The sequence below is a fragment of the Phocoena phocoena genome, chromosome 12, assembly GCF_963924675.1.
Source record: "Phocoena phocoena chromosome 12, mPhoPho1.1, whole genome shotgun sequence".
Lineage (NCBI taxonomy): Eukaryota > Metazoa > Chordata > Mammalia > Artiodactyla > Phocoenidae > Phocoena > Phocoena phocoena.
The window spans coordinates 10,203,811-10,230,557 of record NC_089230.1 but is presented as its reverse complement, the minus strand read 5'-3'; the positions used below and the strand labels follow the sequence as shown (position 1 = coordinate 10,230,557).

The 26,747-nt window shown below is 38.1% G+C and overlaps 1 protein-coding gene across 3 annotated transcripts in view; it reads left to right on the top strand.

The window, feature by feature from the left end:
* ARID1B (AT-rich interaction domain 1B) overlaps positions 1 to 26,747 on the top strand; it is a 408,409-nt gene that overhangs the window by 146,609 nt on the left and 235,053 nt on the right. For all 3 annotated transcript variants that reach the window (XM_065889253.1, XM_065889251.1, XM_065889252.1), the window contains one exon: positions 7,034 to 7,144. In XM_065889253.1, the coding sequence (XP_065745325.1) occupies positions 7,034 to 7,144 (111 nt within the window). The remainder of the gene's footprint in view (positions 1 to 7,033; positions 7,145 to 26,747) is intronic.

The following is a 26,747-nucleotide window of genomic DNA, read 5'->3' as shown; positions in this document are numbered from 1 at the left end:
CAGTGTAGCTGTTAACATGATAAATATTCTTGGACGTGAGCCCAAGTTTTGTTCAGTTTTATGTTTGTCCTCATACATTTATTTTGTATTGCTGTGTCTAATTCTAAGTGTAAGCTCTTGGAAGGCATTCAGTCAGTAATGCACCAGGCTTTTGAGTACCTGTCGGTGCTCAGCGCTGGGAACCCAAGAGGAAGTAAGAGTCCAGTTCAGGAGATACACACACAAATAGTTTAAGAATTTATAATGCTGTATTTTAAGAATACATCTGAAGTTGTGAGGTAGTTGTTTGGGGGAATGGAGGAGTTAATTTCTAACAGGATCTTGAAGACAGCGATGCTTCGCAGACACAGAAGGAAGGGCACCCACCTGGACTGAGAGAGTTGCACGTGCAGGCAGGTGGCCCTGTGGAAGCCTCTGAGCAGTCAAGTGCGTGAAGCTGAGGACTTGCAGTGGGCCCGGGGGAAGGCCAAGATGAAGCTGGGGTGGCAACTGGAGGTTGTTTGATGAGCTTTTCTGTGCCGGAGCAAGGACTGTGGGCCTCATTCTGTAGGCACCACGGAGGAGGCCTTACCAGGCAGTAGCGCACCATGGCCATTTGTGTTTTAGCAAGTCTGCTCTGGTGGCGTGGCGGGCAAGAGGCTGTAGTGTAAAGGAGCTGACAGCTGCAGGGAAGATGAAGGGGGTGGACTTGACAGTGATTTTAGGTCTGGTCATGTGTCAGGTCTATATGGATGGTGAGAGAGGTAAGGGGTGTGGAATGGCTCTGAGAAGTCCATGTGGATGGTGATGCCCTTGACCAGGTGGCCCTTGAAGGAAGAGGATCAGATTTGAGGAGGACAGTTAAGAGAGTCATTTCTTGACATACAGGGGACTCCTTGAGTACAAGGGACTCCTTCATAATGCAGTTAAGATATATGGGACTTGAAGTAGAGAGATTCGGGAATCATCACCATCCAGGAGTCTGCGTGGAGTCCTTGGAGGGAAAGAGAGGAACCAGCAGAGGATCTGAGGAGGCAAGATGGGTCTCTTTATCTCGTTTTCCATCAGCCTGTGGACCTTAAACGACTATTTGATGATAACGAGTCGTAGGTAGAGTGGCCTTGTATTCAGATTTGTGGGAGTTTGAATACTTTTTAATTCATAATATTATACTTGAATGTTTTGGAAGTATCCCACATACAAAATACTTAAGGTTCGTAATTTTTGAAAAGGGAATTTAGGAGAATAGGTGGAAGCTAGGATAATACCTTAAAATGTTAAAATTACATCAAATCCTTATGATGGTGCTTAGCGCTGACAGTTGTCCGTAGAGTACGGTTAGGGTGGAAATGAAGATTTGTCCATCACGTAGAGACGCTCGCAATGTGCTCAGACACTAGCTATGCAAATTGCTTAAGATTTTGTCTCCTCGTGGTAAAAAACAAGGTGATAGATAATAGGGACCATCTCCTGGGGTTATTATAAAGGTGGAGTGTGCACAGCACCTGTCACGGAGCCCTGCCTGCAGTGTCAGCTGTCCTAGATCGTACTCTTTCCATTAGGGCGTTCCTGAGGAGGCAGGGGGGTGATTTGGTCCATTCTCGAAGTGGATACTTTATAGGTTTATATTGTTTTCTTTTTGGAAAGGATATTTTAAATTTATGTATCTACAAACTAAAATAGGTCAGTAGCACGGGAAGTTTCATGGGCAGAGTGATGAGTTCATGTGACTGGCAGCCCTGTGTGGCCAGCAGGCATTTTCTCTGTGGAGTTGATTGCACCCTCCTCTCCACTACAGTGTCTTACATGCCAGGACCCTATCTGTTTCCCATTAGGGTTTGGGATTGATGATAGGAGTCTCCAAAGCAGGAAGAGAGAAGGAGCGAGAAATTATTCTGACCTAGATATTGTGAGATGCTATGAGGCTACTCAGATCCTCGTCACCTCACTTTAGATTATTGGAGTAGTAATAAGTACCTTCATCATTCTCTTTCTGGTACATCTGTACTTCATGTGATTATTGGAAAAACCTTTCTTAAATAACATGAGAATCATCACATTCCAGATCTAGAAGCCATAGTGGCTCCCTGTTGCCTTTGTTTCAGATCTGAAGCTCTCTCTGCAGGACTCTAAAGACAACCAGTGTTTGCTAGCTTCTTGGCTTAGCCTCCCCAACCTCTTAGTACCACAACTGTTTGTTTGTCTAAATTGTTTTCTTCTGTTACTATCTACCAGTCCTCCCACCTCTCCCCTGGTCTGAGTTTGCTGCCTTTTGTACTGTGGTTGGGCATACCCTGATGCTAAGGTAAACATCTTTAGCCAGGTGATAGACTGTGAGTGTTAATTGACACTCCTTTTGCTGAGAGCACTTTGCCAGCCTCCATCAAAATTTTAAACGTACCAACCCTTTGGCAGAAGTTCCCCTTGTGGAGAGTAACGCTACAGAAGTATTTCAGCTGAAGATGTATGCACAAGGATGTCTATTATAGTGCTGTATGAAGTAGGGAGAGCCTGGGAACAACCTAAATGTCTATCAGTGGGGGACTGGTTAAATAAGTCACAGAACTGACTAATACAATACTGCATAGCAAAAAACAAGAGAATAACGTAGATGTTTAGGTGCAGGTATAGAAGGGGATAGATAATGTATTGTTAAGGGACCACAGAATAAATTGTGTATAGCAAATACGCTCCAGTTGTTTTTAAAGGAAAAAGGATTTAAATTCACATTTATACTTGGTTGTGCATTGAATGATTGTGGAAAGATAAATAACCTATTAGCAGTAAGCTTTGTGGAGGGGATCCTGGGAAGTAGGAGACAGTCTTTCTTTTCATTGTTTATCTCTTTGTATCTTTTGAACTCATACCATGGGAATATTTTTCCTTTTCAATTTTTTTTTTTCTTTTTGCGGTAAGCGGGCCTCTCACTGCTGTGGCCTCTCCCGTTGCGGAGCACAGGCTCCGGACGCGCAGGCTCAGCGGCCATGGCTCACGGGCCCAGCCGCTCCGCGGCATGTGGGATCTTCCCGGACCCGGGCACGAACCCGCGTCCCCTGCATCGGCAGGCGGACTCTCAAACCACTGTGCCACCAGGGAAGCCCCTCAAATATTTTATGTGTCCTTGATGTTACTTACTCACTTGTTTATTTATTTTGGCTGCGTTGGGTCTTTGTTGCTGCGCGTGGGCTTTCTCTAGTTGAGGCGAGCGGGGGCTACTCTTTGTTGTGGTGCGCGGGCTTCTCATTGCGGTGGCTTCTCTTGTTGCGGAGCACGGGCTCTAGAGTGCAGGCTCAGTAGTTGTGGCGCACGGGCTTACTTGTTCTGCCACATGTGGCATCTTCCTGGACCAGGGCTCGAACCCATGTCCCCTGCATTGGCAGGCGGAGTCTTAACCACTGTGCCACCAGGGAAGCCCTGTCCTTGACATTTTATTCTACATTTTCTTCATAGTCCCATGTTGCCATTAGTACTTAATTCATTTCATTATAAAAGAAAACAGAAGTACTCCTGCTCTTGGCCTCTACACTAGAGCCAGGACATAGTTTTGATCTTATCCTTCCTCACAATAGCACAGTATAACTAGTGTTTCCTTCCTGGTCATCCTTTACACCGTAAGATGTTAAGCACCCAGTGAAGGGACTGGTCCATACAAGGTGTTCAGTAAATGTTTAGACATTTTAAAAAATAAGTTTATTTATTTATATTTATTTTTGGCTGCGTTGGGTCTTCGTTGCTGTGTGCAGGCTTTCTCTAGTTGCCGCGAGTGGGGGCTACTCTTTGTTGTGGTGTGCGGGCTTCTCATTGCGGTGGCTTCTCTTGTTGCGGAGCACGGGCTCTAGGCACGCGGGCTTCAGTAGTTGTGGCACACGGGCTCAGTAGTTGTGGCTCGTGGGCTCAGTAGTTGTGACTTGCAGGCTCTAGAGCGCAGGCTCAGTACATGTGGCTCACGGACTCAGTAGCTGTGGCACGCGGACTTAGTTGCTCCGCGGCATGTGCGATCTTCCCGGACCAGGGATCAAACCGGTGTACCCTGCATTGGCAGGCGGATTCTTAACCACTGTGCCACCAGGGAAGTCCCTAGGCATTTGTTAAAAGTAACATCTAAGTGAAAACTTCTGAAACAAATGTGTACATGCCCCTATCTCAAGCTCTTTTCACACTTTTTTTGTTTTGTGAGTCAGTCTCTGTTTTACCTTTGATCTATAGCATAAAGATGGTTAAAACCAGAATCAGTCAGTGGTGAAAAGCTTGTGAGTGAGATGAAGAAAAATAATACTGATAAAGGACTCTGAAAGGATAAACCACACTTCCCTTGTGTGGCTCCTTTACGTTGTAGCATTATCACAGTGTGATGCTCTCTTAAATAGTCACACCTGGGTATTTGTCACAGTGACAATCTGTGTGTGTGAACTAGTGTGCAAACTTTTGAATATCAGAGACTGCAGTGATGTGTTAAACATGAAGGCTGTGCTTAGTTGTTGTTTATAAAATATGGTGTTGAACGTATTTCTTATTTTCTAATAGACATTGGCCTCTTCTTGTCTGTTAAATTACTTATTCCTACTTACTTTTCCTGAGATGAAAATAAGTATCTACCAGAAAATAAGTATAGCTCTGAAGGGGAAAAACCTCAGGTTTGTTATGATATATAACTTTTATATCTTTATTACAGCTGCCAAATGTAGCCTTTATCGTCCCAGTGTAAGTTATATGTAGATGATGGTTGTTTTAGGTTAAAACCTGGTACCTTTGCTGGATGTTCTCTCAGTTAAATTAATCCTTATGTTCAAACATAAATTGAAGCAGAACAAGTTCCATTTTCAGTGATTCTCACTAAATTTTGTTTTGGTTTTATTTCCAGCTGTATTTAATAACGGAAAGCCTCTTGTGGTTAAGAATAGTGTTTGAGATTTTGGTGGAATCTAATTATTTAAAAATTTTAAGCCTTAAAAAATGAAATGTAAAGTCGTAGTAAAATTTCCTGATGGCTTTCATAGTCTGTTCGTTCAGTGTTGCTTATTTTAGAGGGGACAGTATCCACATTAAAATGTGTATTTACTGTAGTTGTAACGGTCTTTTTCAGCTCGTTTAAAAATCAGTTCATTTAGCCACAAAGAGAAAACAAAAGGAAATGTAAAAGGCTTGTAAGCATAGGGCATAGGAGCCTGTTCCTGTTTCTTAACAGTTTACTAAAACAAGTGTCTAAGCACTGCCCGTAAACCTTGTGTGCACATGTGTGTGTTTGAGGCACAGGTGGGGATCTGCTAGTTTGTTTGCCCATTGCATGGCTGTTCTGCTCCTTCGTGGGGGTTTTTTTGTAACAGGGTGAAGGTCCCTGAACGGAGGCCTTGTTCCTGGCTTGATTTTGAAGTCCTCGCTGTTAATCTAAAGGAACTTGCAGGACATGCAACTGGAAGTCTGTGTGACAAGTGAAAGTCTGGGATCCAGAGCAAGTAGTGTGTGTGTGTGTGTGTGTGTGTGTGTGTGTGTGTGTGTGTGAGAGAGAGAGAGAGAGAGAGAGAGATTTTGCTGCCCCCCCCCCCCCCCCCACCAGTCTAATTGTTAACCTCTGCCAGCAGCCAGACTGAGGAGCTGCCCTTTTAAATATCCTTGGGCTGCCTGTGCTCGGAGACCTCACTAAATGTTATCAGGTAGAAACCTGGACAACTGAGTGTAATTCTCTTACTAAAGTATAGTACTGACTGGGCATTCTGCACTGCTGTTAGAGGTTAGATATCTTGCTTGGTCGTTTGGGGGGTTTATATAAAAGGAAGAAGAGTTGCTTGGGAAATGCTGGATTGTTGGCATGCTCTTTGCTTCAGAGCCTGTTTAAAGGCAGGTTGCACCAACACTTGGCTAGTTAAGTCTAGTTTGTACAGCTTGTGTACTTTCAGTACCAGCTATTGGTCCAAAGTTTCTTGGCTTAAGAAGCTGTGTCATTTTAAGTGTATACTGTATGAGAAAGGGGTGGGGCAGCAGAAGCTTTTTATAGGGTTTCAACTCATTAACATTAATTTTTAAAGTAATATTTTGAGAATTTAACAGGGGAAGTAGAACTTGTATATTGTGTTTCTTTAATTCTAACACATACTTAAACTGACAGGGAAGAAGGAGAGAATTTTATTTTTAAGTGATATTTTCCATTCTTTTTTTTTCTTCCCAATCAGAAACTGGTTCTTCAACTTTCAGTGCCAATTAAGACATGCTATAATAAGCATTTTACACTCTGTCCTGCTGTTTGACTTCGGGTGTAAATGGGGGTAGAATGTTTAGTAACTGAGCATGCATAGTTAAACAGCTAGAGATCTGACATACAGTAAGTTTGGTGTGGTATTTGGTTTCTATTTCAGCATAATACTGAAACCGTGCAGAATTCCTCCTGGAAAAGTGTTCAACAGGATGCCAGAAAGGCCATGTTACTGATAAGTTTCTCTACTTCAGTAGGTTTTTTTAGTGTGTTTTTTTCCCCACTGCCGTTTTATTCTTTATTGTGGTTCTTTGGTAACTGTGCCACGTGAACATGAAATTCTATACGTGAGTGTTTACTGGTTTTGTAGAAACCCCAGGATACTGTCAGCTTAATAACTGTGTTGTTTTGTGGGTTGCTGAGAGGGCATATTAAAAGTCAGTTGATAATAAAGTTTTCATTAATTATTTCACATTTTCAAGGTAATATTAAAGACGGTTCAACCAAAATCAGAATTAAACAATAACATGAGCTTTTGGTTTGCTATGGTTTAAGAGAGTTTGGTTATAGCTGGCTTTCTTTCCCTTCTATTACTGACTGTCACCTTCCCGCAGAACTCAAATATGGTCTTTAGGTTGCGTAATAAATTTAATTGTTAATTATATGTATTTTTGCTCTTGATGATTCACTGCCTTTTTGTATTTTATTTTTGCTTTTGAGAAAGTGTTACAGAAATGATAATTATAACATAGATGTCTGCTTAAATGTAAGATGAGTTGATACTTTGTGATAAGCCTTTGCTTCATCTTGATTACCAAAGAAGCTTGTAACTCACTGAGATATATCTTTATATTTGTGTTTGTTTAGGATATGTCTCAGGAAGGCTATGGAACTAGGTCTCAACCTCCTCTGGCTCCTGGAAAACCCAACCATGAAGACTTGAACTTAATACAACAAGAAAGACCATCAAGTTTACCAGTAAGACTATTAATGTACTGATTTGAAAATTCAGTGAGTTACAGATTTCTAAAAAGAGCATTGGTTTTTGTTTATTCTACTTTATATTGAGACTTGGGGGAGAAGCTTATGGATTTCAGGTATATTTGTGATTTATTAATTTTTATTTTACAGTTTCCTTCTCAAAGGAGCTGTGTAGTTCTGAATAAGTCTATTTCATTTGTAGGTGTCTCCGAGTCCAGTGTTGTAGGTATCTCTAAGTCCAGTTGGAAGCTTATATTTGGCTGATAGGTTTTGTGGCAGAAAGGTGTTTCTTTTGTACAGTTGTGCTTTGCATAGCCTGTTGCTTTCTGGTAGTGATTCAGAACAGAGGTATCTATATAGGAGTTATATGTAAAGGAAATTCCCATTTGGCAAAGAATGAGATAAAGCATCCAGTGGTAGTTTGAATTTCTTCTGGGACTTCATGTAACGAGAAGTCACACAATCTTTTTTCACCCATAAGAAAGTATTTTAGTTTAAAATTGGAAAATACAGCTTATAAGTATTTCCATTAGCAAATTATTGGGTATATATTGACTAGAGTAGTAGCTAAATTATAGGTTACATGTTAATGCCCTTAAGTAGTTCACCTGTGCTTAATTTTCTTTTTTTTATCCCCCCATGGGCAACCTCATTTAAATGAGATATTCCTTAAAAATTCAAAGAATATATTTGTGCAAACAAATTTTTATATATATTTTCTTGTTAAAATATTTTGATGTGAAGACATTGTTATTGCTTAATCTCTATTAAGAAGTCATATTTAAGACAGGAACTCAGACTAGCCGTGATTTTAATTTGAATCTTAAACATGTTTACATTAAGTAAGATTTATTATGTTCCTTCTAAACATTTGAGAGCCAGCATTTGTAAAGAATGTTATACGTGACATTTGGCACATACCATACCCCTTTTTAAGTTATATGTAGCCGTAGAGTAGAAGGTAAGTGATGGCTACAGGATGTGTAATATCTTTGAATCTGATGCACATGTATTTGAAACCCTAATTTTTACAGCTTTTATTTCCATGGAGGGAAGTGGGTAAAATTTACTGTGGTCGTTTTTTAGTCACATTGGAATATTTATTATCTAGTTATTTGGTTTTTGAAGGAATGAAAAAGGTAATGGACTCTTGTGTTCTAAGCTGTAAGCTTTTTTATTCAGCAGATAATTCAGAGCTTGGTGAGCATGGGGTGTGTGTGTGTGTGTGTGTGTGTGTGTGCGTGTGTGTGTGTGCGTGCGTGCGCGCACACCTGCATCCGCAAGTGCACGTGAATGCTGTTGATAAATGCAACATTTGCTGAACATTTGGAAATTGGCTTGTGGTTTTAGGAAATTTAAATTGACTCATGGGAAGGTGAGCAGTGGTTGACAGTGAATTCTACTTTTTTACCACAGGATTTTTAGTGTTTTAGATAAGCCCAACTTTTTAGGTTTGTCGTTGGCTGGTGATGTGTACTGTTTTACAGGTTGGAGAATTTGTTAAAGATTGATACCGATTTTCTACGTAGCTATAAGAATAGTTTGCAGCGTACTGCTTTCTTCATGTCCATTTGAACTTCTGTGTCACCTACTAGGCTATGCTTCTTTTCATTGCTCTGCTTTGGAATCAGTGGTTGACTTTCAGCTAACTGTACAGCATAACTGGGGGAGAATGAAGTGTGGTAGTCCCAGAAAACTGAAGAGTTCTGCTTTGGGATGGTACAAAGTTGATTACTGGAAAAGGAGCTCAGAGTATTTTAGGAAGTGAACCAATATATTCTTCAACAGTTTAAGTCTTTTGGATGGTTCTATTTGTATACATATAATGGCTAACTTTATTCTTTAATGTTTATCTTCCTTCCTTCCCTAGGGGATTTAAGATTGTTCATAATATAAATTTTCTTACGAAGCTATTAAAAAAAGAAACGCCCTAATTGGTGGTTTCTTTTTGTTTTTGTAACTCACAGATAAATAGCATGCTGATTTTAATTTTGATTTGAATTTGAATTTCAAACATGTGTACATTAAGTGAGATTTATTATGTTACTTCTAAACATTTGAGAACCGGCATTTGTAAAGAATGTTATACATGACATTTGGCGCATACCATACCCATATACTCAGTAACATTTCAATAATCTTTTTTTAGAGAGGAAAGTTTCCAGGTTTTATGCTGAGTACATAGAAGCATCAGTTACTGAATAAAGGACAAATTGTAGATTGGTTGGTTGTACCTAACTAAACCTCCTGCCCCCAATCTGTTAAGATGAAAATTGGCTTTATTTAAATGAATTTTGGTGTTCCACTTTCCTTTCAACAGGTTTTGTTTGTGTAGAAAGTTTTTCTATATAGAATTTAGAAATATATTTTTATTGATATAGACACTGCATCAATATGTTATATAAAACAAAGGTAATTACAGTTTTGGGGAGAGATTTGTTGGTATTCTATATGGCTCTAATATGTATTTTTACTCTTAACTTGGATAAATTGATTCTATAAGTACCATTAAACTGTATTTGTTATCACGTCTGAATTTATTAGGTCTTTTGTAGATTTCTGCTGTGTTTTTTCCTTTTCAAGTGTTAGTGATGCAAATTTTGTCTTTTTACTTAAGGTTAAAGGCCATCCATCATATTTGTAATCTCTCGTTTTGTAATTTTGAACCAAGGAAACTGTGGGTCTTATCTGTATGTTTAAAAATATGTGGTAAAAGTGATTCTAATGTATAATCAAATCTTTATCCATTATGTATGTGACTATAAGAAGGAAGCTTCTTAAGTAGTTGTTTCTTAAATTTTTGCTTAAGTTGAGTTAGATTGATAGAGTTTGTAATGTTTTTCTGCATGTGGGGTATTTTCTGTAGTGTGTTTTTGTTATACAGTTAACTTTCCATTACAAGAAATCAAGGCATTTTCTTACGCTAGATCTAGAATTTGCTTCTCTCAGCAAGTTGTCCTCTCACCATTGTTTAAATTGGTATTTGTCTGTATTTGCATTTCATTAAGTTCTTGGTGATCTTCAGTCGCTAATGCAGTTGTGTTTTCCATCTGACCGAGTTCTTCAGCTCATCCACACGAAGCCAATGACTGATAACTTAATATTTGTCGTCTTGTTGTCTTGGTGCCGTGACCAGTAATATTTGCTTTTCACTTAATGCACTCAGACCTAAGCTCCGAACAAATCTTCCTTAATAATGTCTACTGCTTTCTATACCTCTTAATCATATAGCCTTCTCCCTGTTAAGGTTCATTAGCTTACATATCACTGGTGTTACCATTACTAACAAATTTTAACATATAGCATGTGACATAAAAATTAGCTTGAAGAACTGACTCTGTCTCCTTGGAATATTATCACTTAAAATCTGAGCACATTCTATAGTTTTTTTCTACCTCTAATATTGATACGAAGTGAAGCCATCATTAAGTAAAATATACAGTGGAAGGTCTAAACAAATGCTATAGCTTATCAACTCCTTTATTTTATAAACATTGAGTATATCTCAATTTACACTCTGACCCCCAAACTGTGATTTAATACATTTTTTGTTGAGTCCTTTTTTAACTTTTTCATCTCTTATGGCATTTACTAGTCATCCTTTTATTGCAGTTACTTTTATAATTGTCTTGCCTCTCCCTCTCACCCTCAACAGACTAGAATCTTTTCACAGTATTTATTATGTTTTATTCAGTAAGTATTTTCCTAATAGAATATATGTAAGAATTTTTCAGTACATTCTTCCCCTAGTTGCAGAATTTTCTTTTAATTGCTTACAGGATCTTTTCCAAGGTATTGAATTGACATCAGGAGAGCCTATGTTCTCCATATGCTACTGATACTAAAGGATTATATGAATGTGGTATCTGTATTGGCAGGGTGGTTTTATTCTTAAAACTATTTTCTTTTATTATAAAATGACATTTGAGTTTTACTTTGGTAACCTTAACCTTCAAGAGAAGAAAAAGTGGGCACTTTTGTATAATTAATCTAAAAGTAGTGTGAAACATTCTTTTCTTAGTAATGTATATTTTTTAAGAAAAATATTTATTTATTTATTTAGGCTGCGCTGGGTCTTAGTTGTGGCACGCAGGCTCTTCGCTGTGGCATGCGGGATCTTTTAGTTGCGACATGCATGCTCATAGTTGTGGCATGCGTGCGGGATCTAGTTTCGCAACCAGGGGTCGAACCTGGGCCCCCTGTATTGGGAGCACAGAGTCTTATGCGCTGGAACACCATAATGTATATTTTTAATTGTAAAAGTGAATAAATTGACAAACAGTAATCATGATTTCAGTGAATACAGTAAATACATGTTTATACTATTATTCTAAAGCATCTGCAGACACAGTTTACCATTTGCATAACTTTGAAACTGAAGGTACAGGCACACTTTGATAACTTGGAGAAGTGTTAAATGGAGCGTACAACATTCCGTTTCTTTCCTAGGATTTACCGTAACTTCCTTGTTCTAAGCAAATCGTGCTTTCTCCTCCAGGGATCTGAAGAGTTGCTGATACTCCTCAGTTTAGAAATAACTTATTTGTTTTTTTCTTCAGAGAGACCTGCCACCGGTTTGTATTTCAGATAGCAGATCCGTTATTCTGTTTACCTGAGATACAGAGTATGATCAGTCATATTCTAAAGGCCTTTGCGAAGGCCCATCAGGTCATTGAAAACCTCTTTCTGACCCTTTCTTTCTTAAATAGGAAGCATTTAAAAAGGTTGACATGAAAAGGGTTTGATCTGTCCAAGTTTAGTAAAAACCCTAAATGTCCTGTGGAACAGTGCTTATGGCACTTTGGTTGAGCTTGCAATTAGAAGGAAGTATTGAGGTTTAGATAAAACGTATTCTTTTTCCCCTTTGTGAAAGGAAGGAGGTGGTATATGCTGGTTGTTCTTTGAAATAGAGGGTGTTAAACAGGATATTGGAAGCCTGAAAGAGAATGGTTGAAAAACTGTTATTACCAAGAATATTCTTTGGGAGTTAGGTATTAGCAACAGAGCATGCAATGATTTCCCTTTATTGAAAAAGAATACTTCTGTGTGTGTGTTTGTTTTATAAATCTTTAATGACGCATGTTGGGTTAGGGGTAAATGGTCATGTACTTTGGAAGCATGTATGAAAGATGATATGTTAATAGGGACATTTTAAGTGTGTGGATTTGATAATAGAGTTCCTATGAACAATTAGCAACTATTGGAAAAGCTAGGCGGAGCAGTTTTTGACTGGGTTTTGCCTTTACCAAGTTCTCAATCCATCTAAGAATACAAATTGTTAAGACGATCTTAACCTGTTCGTTGTCAGGTTTTTGCAAAAGTTAAAATCTACCAGGTAAGAATTAGATGTTTGGCTGCTGAATGAACTTTTTCCAAACTTTTTTCAATTTTTATCTTGAGCTTGAATTAAGTGGTTGTCATGAAAAGGTTAAGAGTGTAACTGTCTTCTGTTGAGAGATCGTTCTCAAATCGTTTTGAACATTTAAAAAATTCTAAGTTAGTAAAAAGAGAAATTTAAACTGTTGTCCCTCTTCTCTCAGTGTTCAAGCAGTGATAATCCCCGTGTGCTGCTGAAGACATCAGCTGTCTGTTAATCAGTGTTTCCTAAATGTTGTCAGGGTATGTTGAGTCTTGAAGTCATGGAAGTCTTAAAAAGTGGGCACCTGGTGAATGGAGCAGGAGGTTCTCTGAAGGGTGTGTCTTGTCAGCGAGAGCATCTGCAGACGCAGTTAACCATTTGCATAACTTTGAAACTGAAGGTACAGACACATTTTGATATCTTGGAGAAGTGTTAAATGGAGCGTACAACATTCCGTTTCTTACCTAGGATTTACCATAATTTGCAAATGTAATTTTAGTCTCTGGTCTATCCTATATGGAGACGACAGTTCTTTTTGGATTCAGTTTGAGAGAAATATGAAAAGACCTTACTTGAAAGTCCTAATTTAGGGAAAGTGATAGTGACTCTGACAGATGTTTATTTTCCCACATGGATTATTTCTTTAAGATGTGATATTCTGTAATTTTATCCCCCAGAGTATTTTTGTGATATTTTGAAATATAGGGGAAATACTCGAACCTTGAGCAAGGTAAGAAGTCGTAGGAAGTGGGAAGGTATGTTTCTGTCTCTTTCAAAACCATCTTCCACTGAAATATTTGTTCTGTAAATGGATGTTCAATAAAACCTTACCAGTTTGGATTTCTTCCAGGTTACAGCAGGCTAAATATATGGAAATCTTGAATAAATTAATATTTAAAAAGAACTATAGTTTGTTTTTAAATAACTCGAATGTTTGTGTGCAAAGTGTTTCTAATTTGAGATCTTTCAGTCCTCTTGAAATAGGTGGATAATTCTTAATTCATTATAGCTGAGGTATTTGCTTAGTGGTGATGCATTATTTTCAGAAATTCATTGAATTTTTAAAAACACATTTGAACTAAGCACCTCCTGTAGACCTTTGTACATAATATCCTGAAGCTTTCCATTTAAAATATGGGGGAAATGAATTTTAACCCATTTTATGGGACTGTCAATTCCAAAAAAAAAATAATGAAGGAGTACTGTAAAAAATAGACACTAGACAAAATTGGAGATGAAGAGAGGCTGAAACATAACTGATTTTCAGGATATTGGTTTTGATAATAGAAGGATAACTATGATCTGTAGTTGATAAATGAGGCTCATTAAGTAAGCGATGATAAATGCAGATATTCCTGGCTAATAGGAAAGTCAGCATACAAATTTTGCTGTAACAAATGGGAGACTGGAAGGTTTTGACCAACCTTTCGGCTCTTCAGATGACCTGTGAGAGGCCATGGAGCCTCCTCTGTGGCCTCACAGACTGGGGTGCACGTAACTGTCAGGTCTGAATGCAAATAGCCGCAGAACCATACCTGGACATAAGCCTCTTTTACCAGAGGGCCGTCTCTGAGCACAAGGGGGTGAGCAGCAGTGTTGGGCTTTAGTACAAACCACAAAGAGCCGTGTGTGTGAGGGATTCTCACGTGTGGGCATGGGGGCTCCAGTAGGACAGTTAGCAGCAGCGTAGCTCCTTCGAGTTTTAATTTTAATTTTTTATGCTAGAACGAAAAAACGAGTGATGTTCAAGAGGTACCTTTTCATATTTTAACCTGCCGTTTCAGTTTCCACAGATGGCAGTTCTTGGCATGTTGAGCCAGAAAGCCGCCTCCTTTTCTTCCTGGTGCTTCTCCTGTTCACTGGCATCTAGAAGGGGTAGCGGGCTTCCTCCAGATTATACAGGCATGGCCACTGTAAGACGTTGAGTTGAATGCATTTTACTTTACATTATCCACGTTAGCTGGGAAGTAAATTTTAGTTTGCAGATTTCCACTTTGTATGTAACTGAAGGCACATATCTGTAGCATGTAACAAGAGATACATAACCAACAGGAGCTCAGAGTAGCATTTGTGGACTGGTTAATTGCTTTTATTTTTCTTTTGAACGGGAAGGAACTATTTTGAATATTAACTGTCAGTTTAGGAGAGGAAATAAATACATGTAGAGAAGGTTCTTACCTGAGAGCAAAACTTTCTATTTTTCCTTCACAATGTAAAATTTTAGAGGTGTCTCTCTCTTTCTCATCTTTTTTCTTTGCCTTTGGTAAATTGTAAAATAACTGAATGGTCTCGTTTTCCTTTGTTTGGGTCAAGAAATTTTAGCTGAAAATTGTTACTGTGTGAAAGAAGATTATTGACTCAACAAGCCTTCAATTTTCCGTGAATAACACTCCCACCCCCTAGCTTCAGGAACATGCCGTGCATGCATTCTATTTTAAAATACAGACTGTAATTTAAAACAGGCGGTTTGATGCCCCACTGAACTTTGTTTAAGCCTGGAATAAAAGAGGGGAAAAAAGCTTTAAGCCACAAAAAAGTGACTAAGCTTTCTCAACCACTTTTCTTCATAATGCATTCTATTCAAAAAAAAAAAGTTTCCAGGTACTATTGTTGTCTCTTCCCATACGACCTGCATTTTTATCCACTGTTAGATTGTGGTGTGTGCGTTTTTCCCCTTTATTTCATCACCGGGCTGTCGTTGACTTTTTAAAATGTTCAGAGTAGTGTTCGTTTGCAGTGGGATCTGCGTGCTGTGTGCCTCTGTGCATGTTGTCCCCATTCAGCGTGTGTGAGAACATTAATTCTAAAATTACACCCATAGTTTTTAGTATTCATTTATTGATAGCTAATTTTCTAGAGTTCTCTTGTTTTAAATAGTACCTGATTATTAGACTGGACTGATAGAAATAGTTAACTGTAACATCTTTTACTATCAGATCATTATAAAAATGATTCATTAGAAGCATTTTATATCACTTGCCTTTTTTCCCCCCTTCTCACAGAAATGAAGGTGAACGGCTTATAATGACTTGTATGGAAGGAATGATGACTTTGTTTTGATAAAATGATATGTATTGACCTGGAGACCTGTTGTAATGATGATGCTGTATGGCAGAGGCAGGATTAAGTCTCAGCCAGGGTTCTGGTCTTGAGCGATTCATGTCACTTCTCAGGACGTGTGTGTCCTTGTCTGAAAAATGAACGTTAGGGCATGTTCCGACTCCTAGATTTTACGTTAAAGGCTTTGTTTGTTAGTATATAAGAAAAGCACTGACAAAATGAACTCTTTGCTTTCAGTGAGATGTTGAATGAGAGAAGTGCAGCCATCTTGAAATCTTCAGTAACAGCTTGTGTATACCCTTGGTGGCCCCTCTCCCATATTCTTAGGAGCCATTTGCCTTTGAACGTATTTAAGGATTTGGGGTTGCCTAGTTGAGCGCCTAGCCTTATTCTTTAGGTCATGCGGGAGCCGTGGGCTTTCTTGTGGACTCCGTCTCCAACATCTCAGGGATTGCAGAGGTTCCCCTCTCTCCCCATGGGATCAGTTTGGGAGTCTGATGTATGGGGAAGCCTGGGGAGAAGAAAAGTCCATGTGAGAAGTTGAAAAGTACATATTCCAGGTAACTTTTATAGCCTCCTGCTAAAGTGGGGGGTAGAAAAGACAAATAAGGAAGCTGCAGGACAATGAAATCTTGGCTTTGTAACGCACAGTCTAATGCCTTTTCCTACTGCACCAGCGGGAACCCAGCAGGGACAGTTTTCTGAACCAAGATGATCAGGTGTGAGTGGATTTTAATTTTATGCTGGTGGAAGGAAGGTCCTGATGGCCTACACCTGAGGTCTCTATTTACTTCTGACCCTCCAGGTTTACATTTGTATATTGTAAAGTAAGTGCATAATAACTCTTTGCTTTTTAAACTGAAATATACCACCAGTGGAAATATTAGCAACCCAGGGACATAAAAACCACCATTTCTTTTTACCCAAACCAGTTTTAATGCCCCTTGCATTTCTATAGTTTGTTTCTGTGTGCCTTTTAAGTCTTTGGAGCTCGCTGTGTTGATCTGGGTAGAATGCTATGTGACAAGTCTTACTTTTACTTGTTATTTTACTTCTCTTTCTTTCTTTCTTTTTTTTTAATATTTATTTGGCTGCACTGGATCTTAGTTTTGGCACTCGGGATCTTCATTGTGGTGTGCGGGATCCTTAGTTGCGGCATGCACGATCCAGCTCCCTGACCAGGGATGGAACCCAGGCCCCCTGCGTTGGGAGTGGGGAGTCTCAACCGCTGGACCTCCAGGGAAGTCCCTACTTCTCTTTCTATCAAAGCACAAAATGGTGTTCATTGAGGCGGTGGCATAGACTATACCTGATCCACAGGTAAATGTCTTCTCTCAAAGTAGGCTAGAATGAGTGAACCTGGAGGCCATTGAGTGACAGGACAGTACAGCATTATCCTGCCCCCATCTGAAACCTGCCCTGATACTGATACTCTTTGTTCTTTTTCAAAATTTTCTAATGTAAGTAGGGATCTTCATTAGTCTTTATTTTCCCCCTGGGTTTGGGTGGTTGCGTGCAGTGAGCCACTTAGTACCTTCTGACACTAAAAATATGTAGCTGGTCTTTTGTAAGTATCTGTATCTGGAGAAAATTTGGCTTCAAAATAATAATATATTTATTATATATATAAAATAATTTATTTGGTACCATTATAAAATGTCGTGTTTTATATAAATAAAATTTTCAGTTGTTACTAGAAACTGCTAGTAAAAGAAGAATAAATATGCCCAGAGTACGATTTTTAGTGAATATCCTAGGTAGAGCACATGAACTTTAAAGACAGGACTTCCTGACATCTGTTTTGCCTGCTCAAAGCCACATCCCACCCCATTCTTCTATTTTTGAACGTCTGGGACTTTTAGGTTACCAAGACAAGTGAATTGTACCATGCCTTTTAGTTATGAAAAGCGTTCATTTTTCAAAATGCCTTTATTACTGCTGGAGACAGGGAGACAAGTTTAGAGCTATTGTATTATCTCAATAATGAGGTTGAGTCAGATTATTAAAAAGTGATAGCAGTGAGAACACAGAGGGAGAAAGTTGTGGAAATAAAGGGAGGGATGAATGGTAGATGCTTTTAAGTTTTTAAACTAAATGACCAGGAGGTATGGTGGTGTTGGTGACAAACACAGGGAAATGGTGGTGGGGAGTTGGTTTGCGGAGAAAAGAATACCCAGAGATTTTATGAGATTAAAAGGCAAGTCCTGAATAACTGTGCTGGAATTCTAAAACTCCTAAAAGGAAGCAATTCATCTTTGCTACCAAAGCCTTATTTTTTGTATAGTTCTTTACATGGGTTAAAATACTGTCATAAATAGGAATTGATGTTAAAAGAATGATTGCATTGGCTATAACTTTACATTTCATTTAAATTCTTGGAGATGATTTGAAGAATATCATAGCAGAGTTTGTATAAACAACTCAGCAGATCATTCCAGAGAGTTTCTAACTCTAATTGGAATAAGACAAGAGTACAGTCTCAAGAAATAGAAGAAACTTTATTATTTTTTTTTTCAATTGGCATTCGTGGCTGGTCTCATCATCTTTGCTTTTAAGGTAGTGCAGTAAGTTTATATCCTAAAATGTTCCTTTCTTTGGGTAGGGACGGGTTACTTTATATTGTGTTGTTTGGTTTACTTTTGAATGATTTAGACTTTGTTCTTGTTGCACCAATTCGTTTTGGAGGAACATTCCTTAGTTATCTCATAATTTCTTCTTTTCTGAAACTTATTTTGAGTATATGGGTTTGTGAGCCTAGTATACAAATGTATGTCTTGTGTGTGTGTGTTGTTTTTTTTTTCCTTCTTTTAGGGTGACTGTGGGAGGGGGCAGGGAATCTAGTTTTAACATGCTGTTTTTGAAAGATGTTCTATTTTAGAAATGGTTTACCCCTTTAAGCACCATGAATTTCTGTGATACATTTGAATCCCAGCAGAGGAAATGGGACCTCAGGGAGATAACTGTGCACTCTGAAGGGATACTCTCTTGTTTGTTTGTTTGTTTGTTTGTTTGTTTTTAAATCAAGCCCCTCCCCACTTTTTTCTTCCATTTTTAAAGCGTAGTCATTTCACTTCCTACATGCAGAGCAAAAGTTTAATATAAATGAGTTCTTAAAATGTTTGTATTTTTGGGCTTCCCTGGTGGCGCAGTGGTTGAGAGTCCACCTGCCGATGCAGGGGACGCGGGTTCGTGCCCCGGTCCGGGAGGATCCCACATGCCGCGGAGCGGCTGGGCCCGGTGAGCCATGGCCGCTGAGCCTGCGCGTCCGGAGCCTGTGCTCCACAACGGGAGAGCCCACAACAGTGAGAGGCCCGCGTACCACAAAAAAAAACAAGTGTGTATTTTTACGTATTTAATTTGATTCAGATTTTTAAAAATTCTGTTTCCCAGATGTGAAAATAGAGACTCAAAAATGGCAGGAAACTTGCCTCAAAGTTCGACAGCAGTGGAGTTACAGTGAGTCTGTAGCTCATTCCATTGTAGCAGCTGTCTGCATATACCTGTTCCTGCGTACACCTCAGTGTCCTTGTAAACTTTGGTTGTTAAACCTAAAGTCCTTCTTTTTTTAAAAAATAAAACCGTTCTACCAATTTTGATTAAAATCATGAGTGTCCTTGAATAAATATGAATGTGTGCAAATTTCCCCAAGTGTTCACTACATTTAGGCTTTTCTGAGCTAGCATGCCTAAATGTTGATATCCACTATAAAGGCACAAGATTTCGCTTTATACAGAAAATTTCAATTGCATTTAACAATCATTTATTGATTACCTCCTTTGTTTAAAATTTTATATTAGCTGTAATGAAATAAAAATAAAAATTTAATTATTTCACTAGCTTATTAGTGTTTGTTCTTTCCTATAACAATTCAGCAATAAGAGATCAACAAGAAAACAGGTCTGTGTTCAGGATGCCTGTTATTTAAAATATTTTAACATATTATCTCATTTTACCTTCAGAGAACCATCTATAGAATCTGCAGAATTCATACTTTCAGTATGTGTTATTTCAAGGAAATGATTTGTCATTTTCTGGAAGTCTTAAATATTTGAAAGTATAAGAGCAGTGATGGCTATATCAAAATTATATTCACCTTTTATACAAGACATTCAAGTGGCTTTTAATCACATATTATCAGCGCTAGTGGTTTTAGAAAAAGGAGAACACTGTTTGCCAGCACTTTTGTGATCACTTGGCTTGATAGAGTAACGATCACGCTGGCTTTCTTGAGTGGCTTCATGAGGAATTTTATTATTTTTACTACTTTTTTCCTGACTTAATTTGCACTTTCTATTTTTATAGGGATGAAGACAAAATAATAAAGTTCTAGTCATCTTTGACTAGACTTTGGCCCTGTTTTGAGATATCAGATTTTGAAAAGTGTACCTAATTATGCATGTTATTATGGTTGACACAGCACGTTCACACTTGCCATCAATTCAGTGTGACTGCCTGGTACTTCCCTTGACCCCTCTGCATCACCAGAGATATAACACATATAAAACCTCTTGTGTAGTACTTGTGACCTGTGTAGGTGCTCAATAAATGTCAACTTCTTAGCCTTTGTTTGCCCTCCTTCTGCTTTGAAATTGCATCTCGCACATCTTTAGTGCATGACTGCGGGTAATTTTTGGTTTAAGTACTGCAGACTGAATTATTGGGGGAGGGCTAGGATGGGGATGAAGAGACAAAATCCTCTAGGGTTCATCTCATGGCTAACTACTAAGGAAAAATTACAGATGAATAGTTTAGACAATTGAAATATATTGATAATTCAAAAATGTAATGGTGGTCACTGGTTTTATATGGGTTTTTTTTAGTTAACTATAACAATGTAGTTAACTAAACAGCTGCAGTGATTGGAGTTTACTTTTTCCTTGCTCCTTCCAGCTTGTGTACTATCAGTGAGAAATAAAATCACCTAAAAGAAGAGAGAGAAAAGAAAAAGAAGGCATAAGCAAAGGCATGGGTAGAAATCTACTTTGCTAGCAGTGAAGTCTGCTTTTTAGAACTCCTTAGATTTCACAAAGGATTTTCAGATTTCTGAGAGAACTGTGTGAACCCTAGTAGTCATCCAGGAAAAACCAGGTGTGACTGATGACACATCTTTAGTGCGTGACTGCAGGCAAAATAACAAGATATCCTTTTAAGTCAAATACATACACACACCGTATCTATCTATCTATCTAGACATGCCTAAATAATTATATCGATGTAGGAAATAATACCTTTTTGAATTCTGCCTTTTTTCATCTCAACTGATTTCAGTGATGTTAAATAAATATATGTTGTTGTGAGTCAGGTGGTATTTTGTAGGGGAGAAACACCCGGTTTTTTAGTGTTGCTCTTTTAGACAGTTGTATTAATTGATGTTTAAAGTATATATCCTAAATAGGGCACTTCTGCAAGTGGTTAATTCATAAGTCAACTATATTTAGCCAGCAATGGAAGCTAGTGAAAAGGTACCTGGACAAATCATAGAGGAAATGAATATGACTTTACAGTTGTAAATAGATTTGATTTTTTCCAACATTTTATTGACTATCTTGTCATATCCTTTGTGTATTATACTGACCATCGCCAGTTTTACTTCTGACTTTACCTATAAACATTACAAACATAGTTTCTTATTAAAATATATAAAGTTTAATGTAATTAATACATTTTTTGGCCTTGGACTGAATGTTTTTATACTGTGGCATTCCGATATAAAATATGACCCAGATACTGTATAACTTAATGGCCAAATTTAAGAATATGGATTTTTTTCATCTATAAAAGTGTTTAAAAAAAGAGCTTGGATGTCTTTCAACATGTGTCCCTATGAATTATAAATAAATTTGTTTACTTTTAAATATACCAATGGCCACTTTTAACTCAGAGAGTCCTGTTGTGACAGAAGGTTTTCATTTCCTATGATATTTTTATATAGAATTTATAACCTGGCTGCTTCTAAAAAGGGTTTGAGCTGACCTACTGTAAAACATTTGTATAAACTGAGACTACTCAAAGCAGAATACAAAGTTTTTAAAAATGTTTTTAAAAGGTAGACACAAGCAAACGATGATAATGCAGTACCAGAAATAATGATTAAATTTAAGGCTGCGTTCCTTACTATCAAGATTGGAGGGAGAAATGAGGTTATGTAATTATTAAATAATGCAAAAAACATTTATTAAAGAAGGAATATCACTTTTCCCCTATTATTTTGTAAAAGGAAATATTCTATAAAGGAACATATACTCCTGAGAAAATAATGAATAATGATGCCAAAATATGGGTTTTCTGGGTTTTTATAATGTTAAGTTTTTTCATGTTACTTGGGATGATTATCCAGGGCCTAAATTAGGCATCCTGTTACACAAATGAATGATTGGCTATTTTTTTCTATAACTTGCTCAAATGTCACAATTATAAATTCAGCAATTTTGTCCAAATGAGTAGCTTATTGAACCATTTTCATTTCGCAGTAATTTTTAAAAGTAATTATTTTGTAAGCATATTATATATTGTAGGATGAAAGCCATTTAGTAAAGCAAATAGTTGAGTTGTAAAGAGAGTATATTTTATCAATTTATTATTTTGTTTTGAGGAATAAATGACATTTTGTTTTGTAATTTGGCGTTTTCCTGTTGTTTGTTTTTATGGGAGAAGATTGCTAATCTTTGGGTTATAAGATTTGGACTTAAGGTTAATTGGTGAGATTGATGATGGCTTAAATTTTACAATACAAACATTACAATAAATGACTTAATAATTATAGCCACTCCAATTTATCTCTTGTGGCAAAATTTATACGATTTGTTTTTCTTGTACCTCTTGGCTTGAGTACATTATAAAATTGGAGATGTGTTTTTCAGGAGAAAAAGGATAAATCCATAATCTGTCTAGTTCCTTCAGAGTGTTAGTGGGGAGGAACGCTAAAGCTGGCGTGATATATCTATATATCCCACCCCGAGCTCTCAGGACTAGCCATGGAAAAAACTTAGACTTCAGCTATATTTTGGTGGTTGTACCTTATGCTTTAGAGAGAGTGGGTGTGGGCCAGTGACCCAATAGGGGGTAAGGATCTTGACACCAGCCGTGATTTGAGTCCACAGTTATCTTTCCCTTTTGGCCATTCATCAGCCTTTTCAGGGAAGGGGAAACAGGGTGTGTCCTTCAGATCTGTTGAAAAGGGGCAGCTGTGTTGCGCTCCTGTTGTTGGTAGGGAATGGGGCTTTTCTGAGCCCTAAACCATACAACAGAATTTAACAAAAAGAAAATTTAACATATATTTATTCTTATAAAACAACAGTAGCATTATAATATAACTACCTCTGTTCATCTGTTGGCCAGTCTAGTCATTTACAACTTCCTTCAAGTAAAAGCAAGTCCTACTAGTTTGGTAGTTCCTCCTTGTAGAGAATCTTCAAAGACTTTTAACTCCAGCGTTTGGTATTTCATTACCTGTAGGAAAATTACTCGCTCAGGATTTTGTGGCTCTCTCAACTGTAAGGGCTTGTGCTTTTAAAAACTGTTCGGCTGCAAAATCATGAAACAACACTGCATGTCAGCTTTATTTATGGTATTTTTCTTTTTACGACACAAAACCCTGTAAATTGGCAAATTGTTTTTCAGGATTTTCCCTTCAGAGGGCTTAAAAAAATATCCTGAGTATGCTGGGATTAGATTGGGTGGCTGGAAAAAAGCTCCAAGAGTTAGGGTAGCTGTTCTCCAGTAGCTGAAGTGCACAAATCAGTTTTGCTCCCTTAGCTGGCTGCTTGTGCTTAAAACAATTTTTGACAAATGCTGGAGTTTCACAAACGTAGGAGTAGCAGTTATGGAGGTGGTTTTGCAAGTCCCTTGGAACAGCCATGCACATCTTCAGTCACTCTTAATTTGAATGAGAAAGGGGATGGTAGAAGCTATTTTTATTTTCTCATGGGAGCAAGAGAAAAGGAAGGCAGAAGTCTGTACCATGTAATTTTAAAAAAGAAAAAAACCAAATTCCATTGAGATTCTTTCTTGTTTACTTTTTGTTTTACTCTTGCTATCTCCCAGTGTGTTTGACTAATGTAAGTCTTCCCCCGGGAATATGAGAATATATGGTACAGTCCGCCTCATAACCTTCCTGGATATTTTTATAATTTATCATCAGCTGACACCGCCTGGGTAGAATATTCTTACCACTCCCTCTGGCTGCTGGAAGTCTGAAATTACATCTTTGTCTTTGAAGTCAGGCATACTGTTAGCGTTGCTATGGCGACAGGGTGGGTAATGGCGTCCACAGACAGGAGATTGGTATTTAGCGTTTAAATGCTGCTGTACACAAGGCCTTGATTTTTAGAGTGGTTACTGAACTATCCCCTTTTAGTAAATGTTTAAAAATTACATTTTTACATGGTCTTACTAGATTAATAGTCATGGTTTATTTCATTTTAACTGCAAGGATAAAAGCATTATTCCATTAAATGGGTAGCTTTTTTTCTCTTTTGGTTTATGCATTATTAACACAGGCTTTCCTGTTTTGCTTGTAACATTTTTATAGGCTTTTTCAAACATGCAGTCAGATTTGCTCTGTTGCTTCTTTATTTTTTGGACTTAACCCATTGTGGGACTGACCTTGCAAGATTTCAGAGGAGACAAAGTTCTAAGAAGGAACTAAGCTTTTAAAATATTAAAAATGAACGACATATTTTTTTAAACTCTGAATATGACAGTGATAATTGGTCAGTCTTTTCCTGTGAATTGCAGCAGTAACTTTATTTTTAAATGTTTCTTTTGTTTCAGGTTTCTGTTTAGTCCCTCTCTTATACCCTCACATAGGGATATTAAAGGAGAGACTCTTCACAGTTGTGGGGAACTGTAGGACATTTTGTAAAGGTTTTAGTGAATGTAACTTTTGAAGTTTTAATAGGTAATATTCTCTCGCTTATTAAATGTGTTTGGTCTGAAGCCAGCTACTTATAGTTACATATGATTTGTTGATTCTTGATTATTTTGTCTTTAGAATAATGGCGAATCTTAAAAGTTCATATAATATATATATATGTCCCTCCCTATCTGATATATGAATTGCTTCTAAAATATAATTTTGAATGCCTTTTGCAGTGGAACTTACCACTCCATAAAGTATTTTATTTCTGGTCATTTAAGTTGTTAGGAAATTCTTCCTTCTATTAACTTGAAATGTTTTCTTGGATTTGTATTCTACTTCTGGGTTCTTAGATCGAAATCTGTCTTCTATATCATGGCTATTCAAATATTTGAAGATAGTTTTTACTTTACCTGAGTTTTCACGAGACTAACTAGTTGCTTTAAGTATTTCACCAGTTACGTGGTTTCAGGTCCCTCTACTACCATGTTCTTAACTCTTTGATAAACTTCATTTTTGTGTAAGCACCTTCAAATACGAATCCACAACTAAACTGAATCCTCCAAAGTTATGGCCGGTATAGCCCCAGCCTGCCACCCGCTCTATTCTGGACTGTCATGATATTAGGGGGCCAGGTTTTATAACAGCTGCATCCCATTCTGGCACTCTGGTGTGAAGGACCTCTAAGGCATATGTCTCATCTATCCTGTACCTGAACCCAAGTACAGTTTTCACATTTACCCTTTCTGAATGTGGTCTTGTTTGGGTCCATTGTTCAAGCCTGCTAATGTGTGTTTGGATCCTGTTATCATCCATTGTATTTAGTGTAATTCCTACTTTTTTTTTTGTCACCTGTAAATTTTATCTCATGACAGCTCTTAATATAAAAAGTTAAATAGACCAAATGCAGAACTTTCTGACATTCTGGTTTTGCCATTCATCCAAGTATAATAAATCTGGAGCTGCTCTATGTTCTAGGTCATACTCTACATGTTAACCACAATACTATCCTAAGAGACTTGGTCAGTGGCTGGGTGGGTATCCAGAACAATTAGGACTCTTCTCCTATTACGTATGCTCTAGGACTATTTTTCAAAATTATTGTGGATTATACATGACTTTTACAATGAAATAATACATATAAAAGCTTTATAATATTGAAAGTTATACATAATTTGCTATTGAGATAATTTTATTTTCATCAAACCTAAGTTTTCTGTATGAGAGAAGAAAATCTATCTATACTTCGTAAACCAGTTAATATTGCTGCATCCGATTATATGCATTGGCTTCTTCTCTGTATCCAGGAGGAATATTCAAGATGAACATGAAGAAAAGGTAGAACAACCTGTGTTCATCCCCAGAAGGGCCTAGAAACAGAGCCCTGAATGTCATGCGTCCAAGGCAGAAGATAGGCCCCCCTGGTCTTGGGATCTTAGAAATGAAGCCGTCCCATTTGAGGGGCCTAAGATTTCAGGTAATGAGACACAGAAGCCATGGCCTATCCCGTCGAGATGGTAACTGGAAAGAGCAGGTAGCGGATGCAAGGGCCTCCTCTGCTTCTTCCATATTTCTTCATATTCAACTGTGTATCTGACACATGCCTCATGCTTTACGTTTCATCAACAGCTGTCCAGGACCGAGGAGGTTCTGGGTACTAGGGAAGTTAAAACTGGTGTAGTCTTTTCCAAACATCCAAAACCTTGGGGAAGACATGCACTGAGAGCCTGGTATTGGGGAAGAGACCAGGGCACCCACTTCTGTAGTACATAGGGCTTTGCCTCCTTGCTCACCACTGCCTGTGCAAGGGGAGAGGGAAGGGTGAGCCTAGTGGGTGATTAACAGAAAAGACATTGTTTTTTGAATGTGTCCCAGGCCCTTTCATGTACTCGTGGAGGCTAGGTACACAGTTTCTGCGTAGACTTGTAATAAGCCATCTGCTCCCTCCCCAGCTCACACCCACACCTTCTGTCTCTGCCGGAGCCAGTGCTCAAATTCTGGAGATAGGCACCTGGGAGGCAGAACGCTTACAAATGAAAAGTCTGACAGTAAGCTTCATAGGCTGGAAAACACAAGTTGCTCCAGACCAGTGCTGGTTCACTGGTGGGAAGTGATCCTCTGGAGGTGGTCTCTAGGGACAGCATCTGTCCTTCATCGTTCAGTAGGCACTACGTGACTGGTGACCATTTAAGCTTCTCTAACTGACTGGCAGTTTGGGCTTGAATCTGGGGTGAGGGATGGGCAGATTGTCACTCCACTGAACCTCTTGATGAGATTTTCATTAAATGAATCTCCCCCAAAAGGAAAAGTATGAGTGCGTTTTG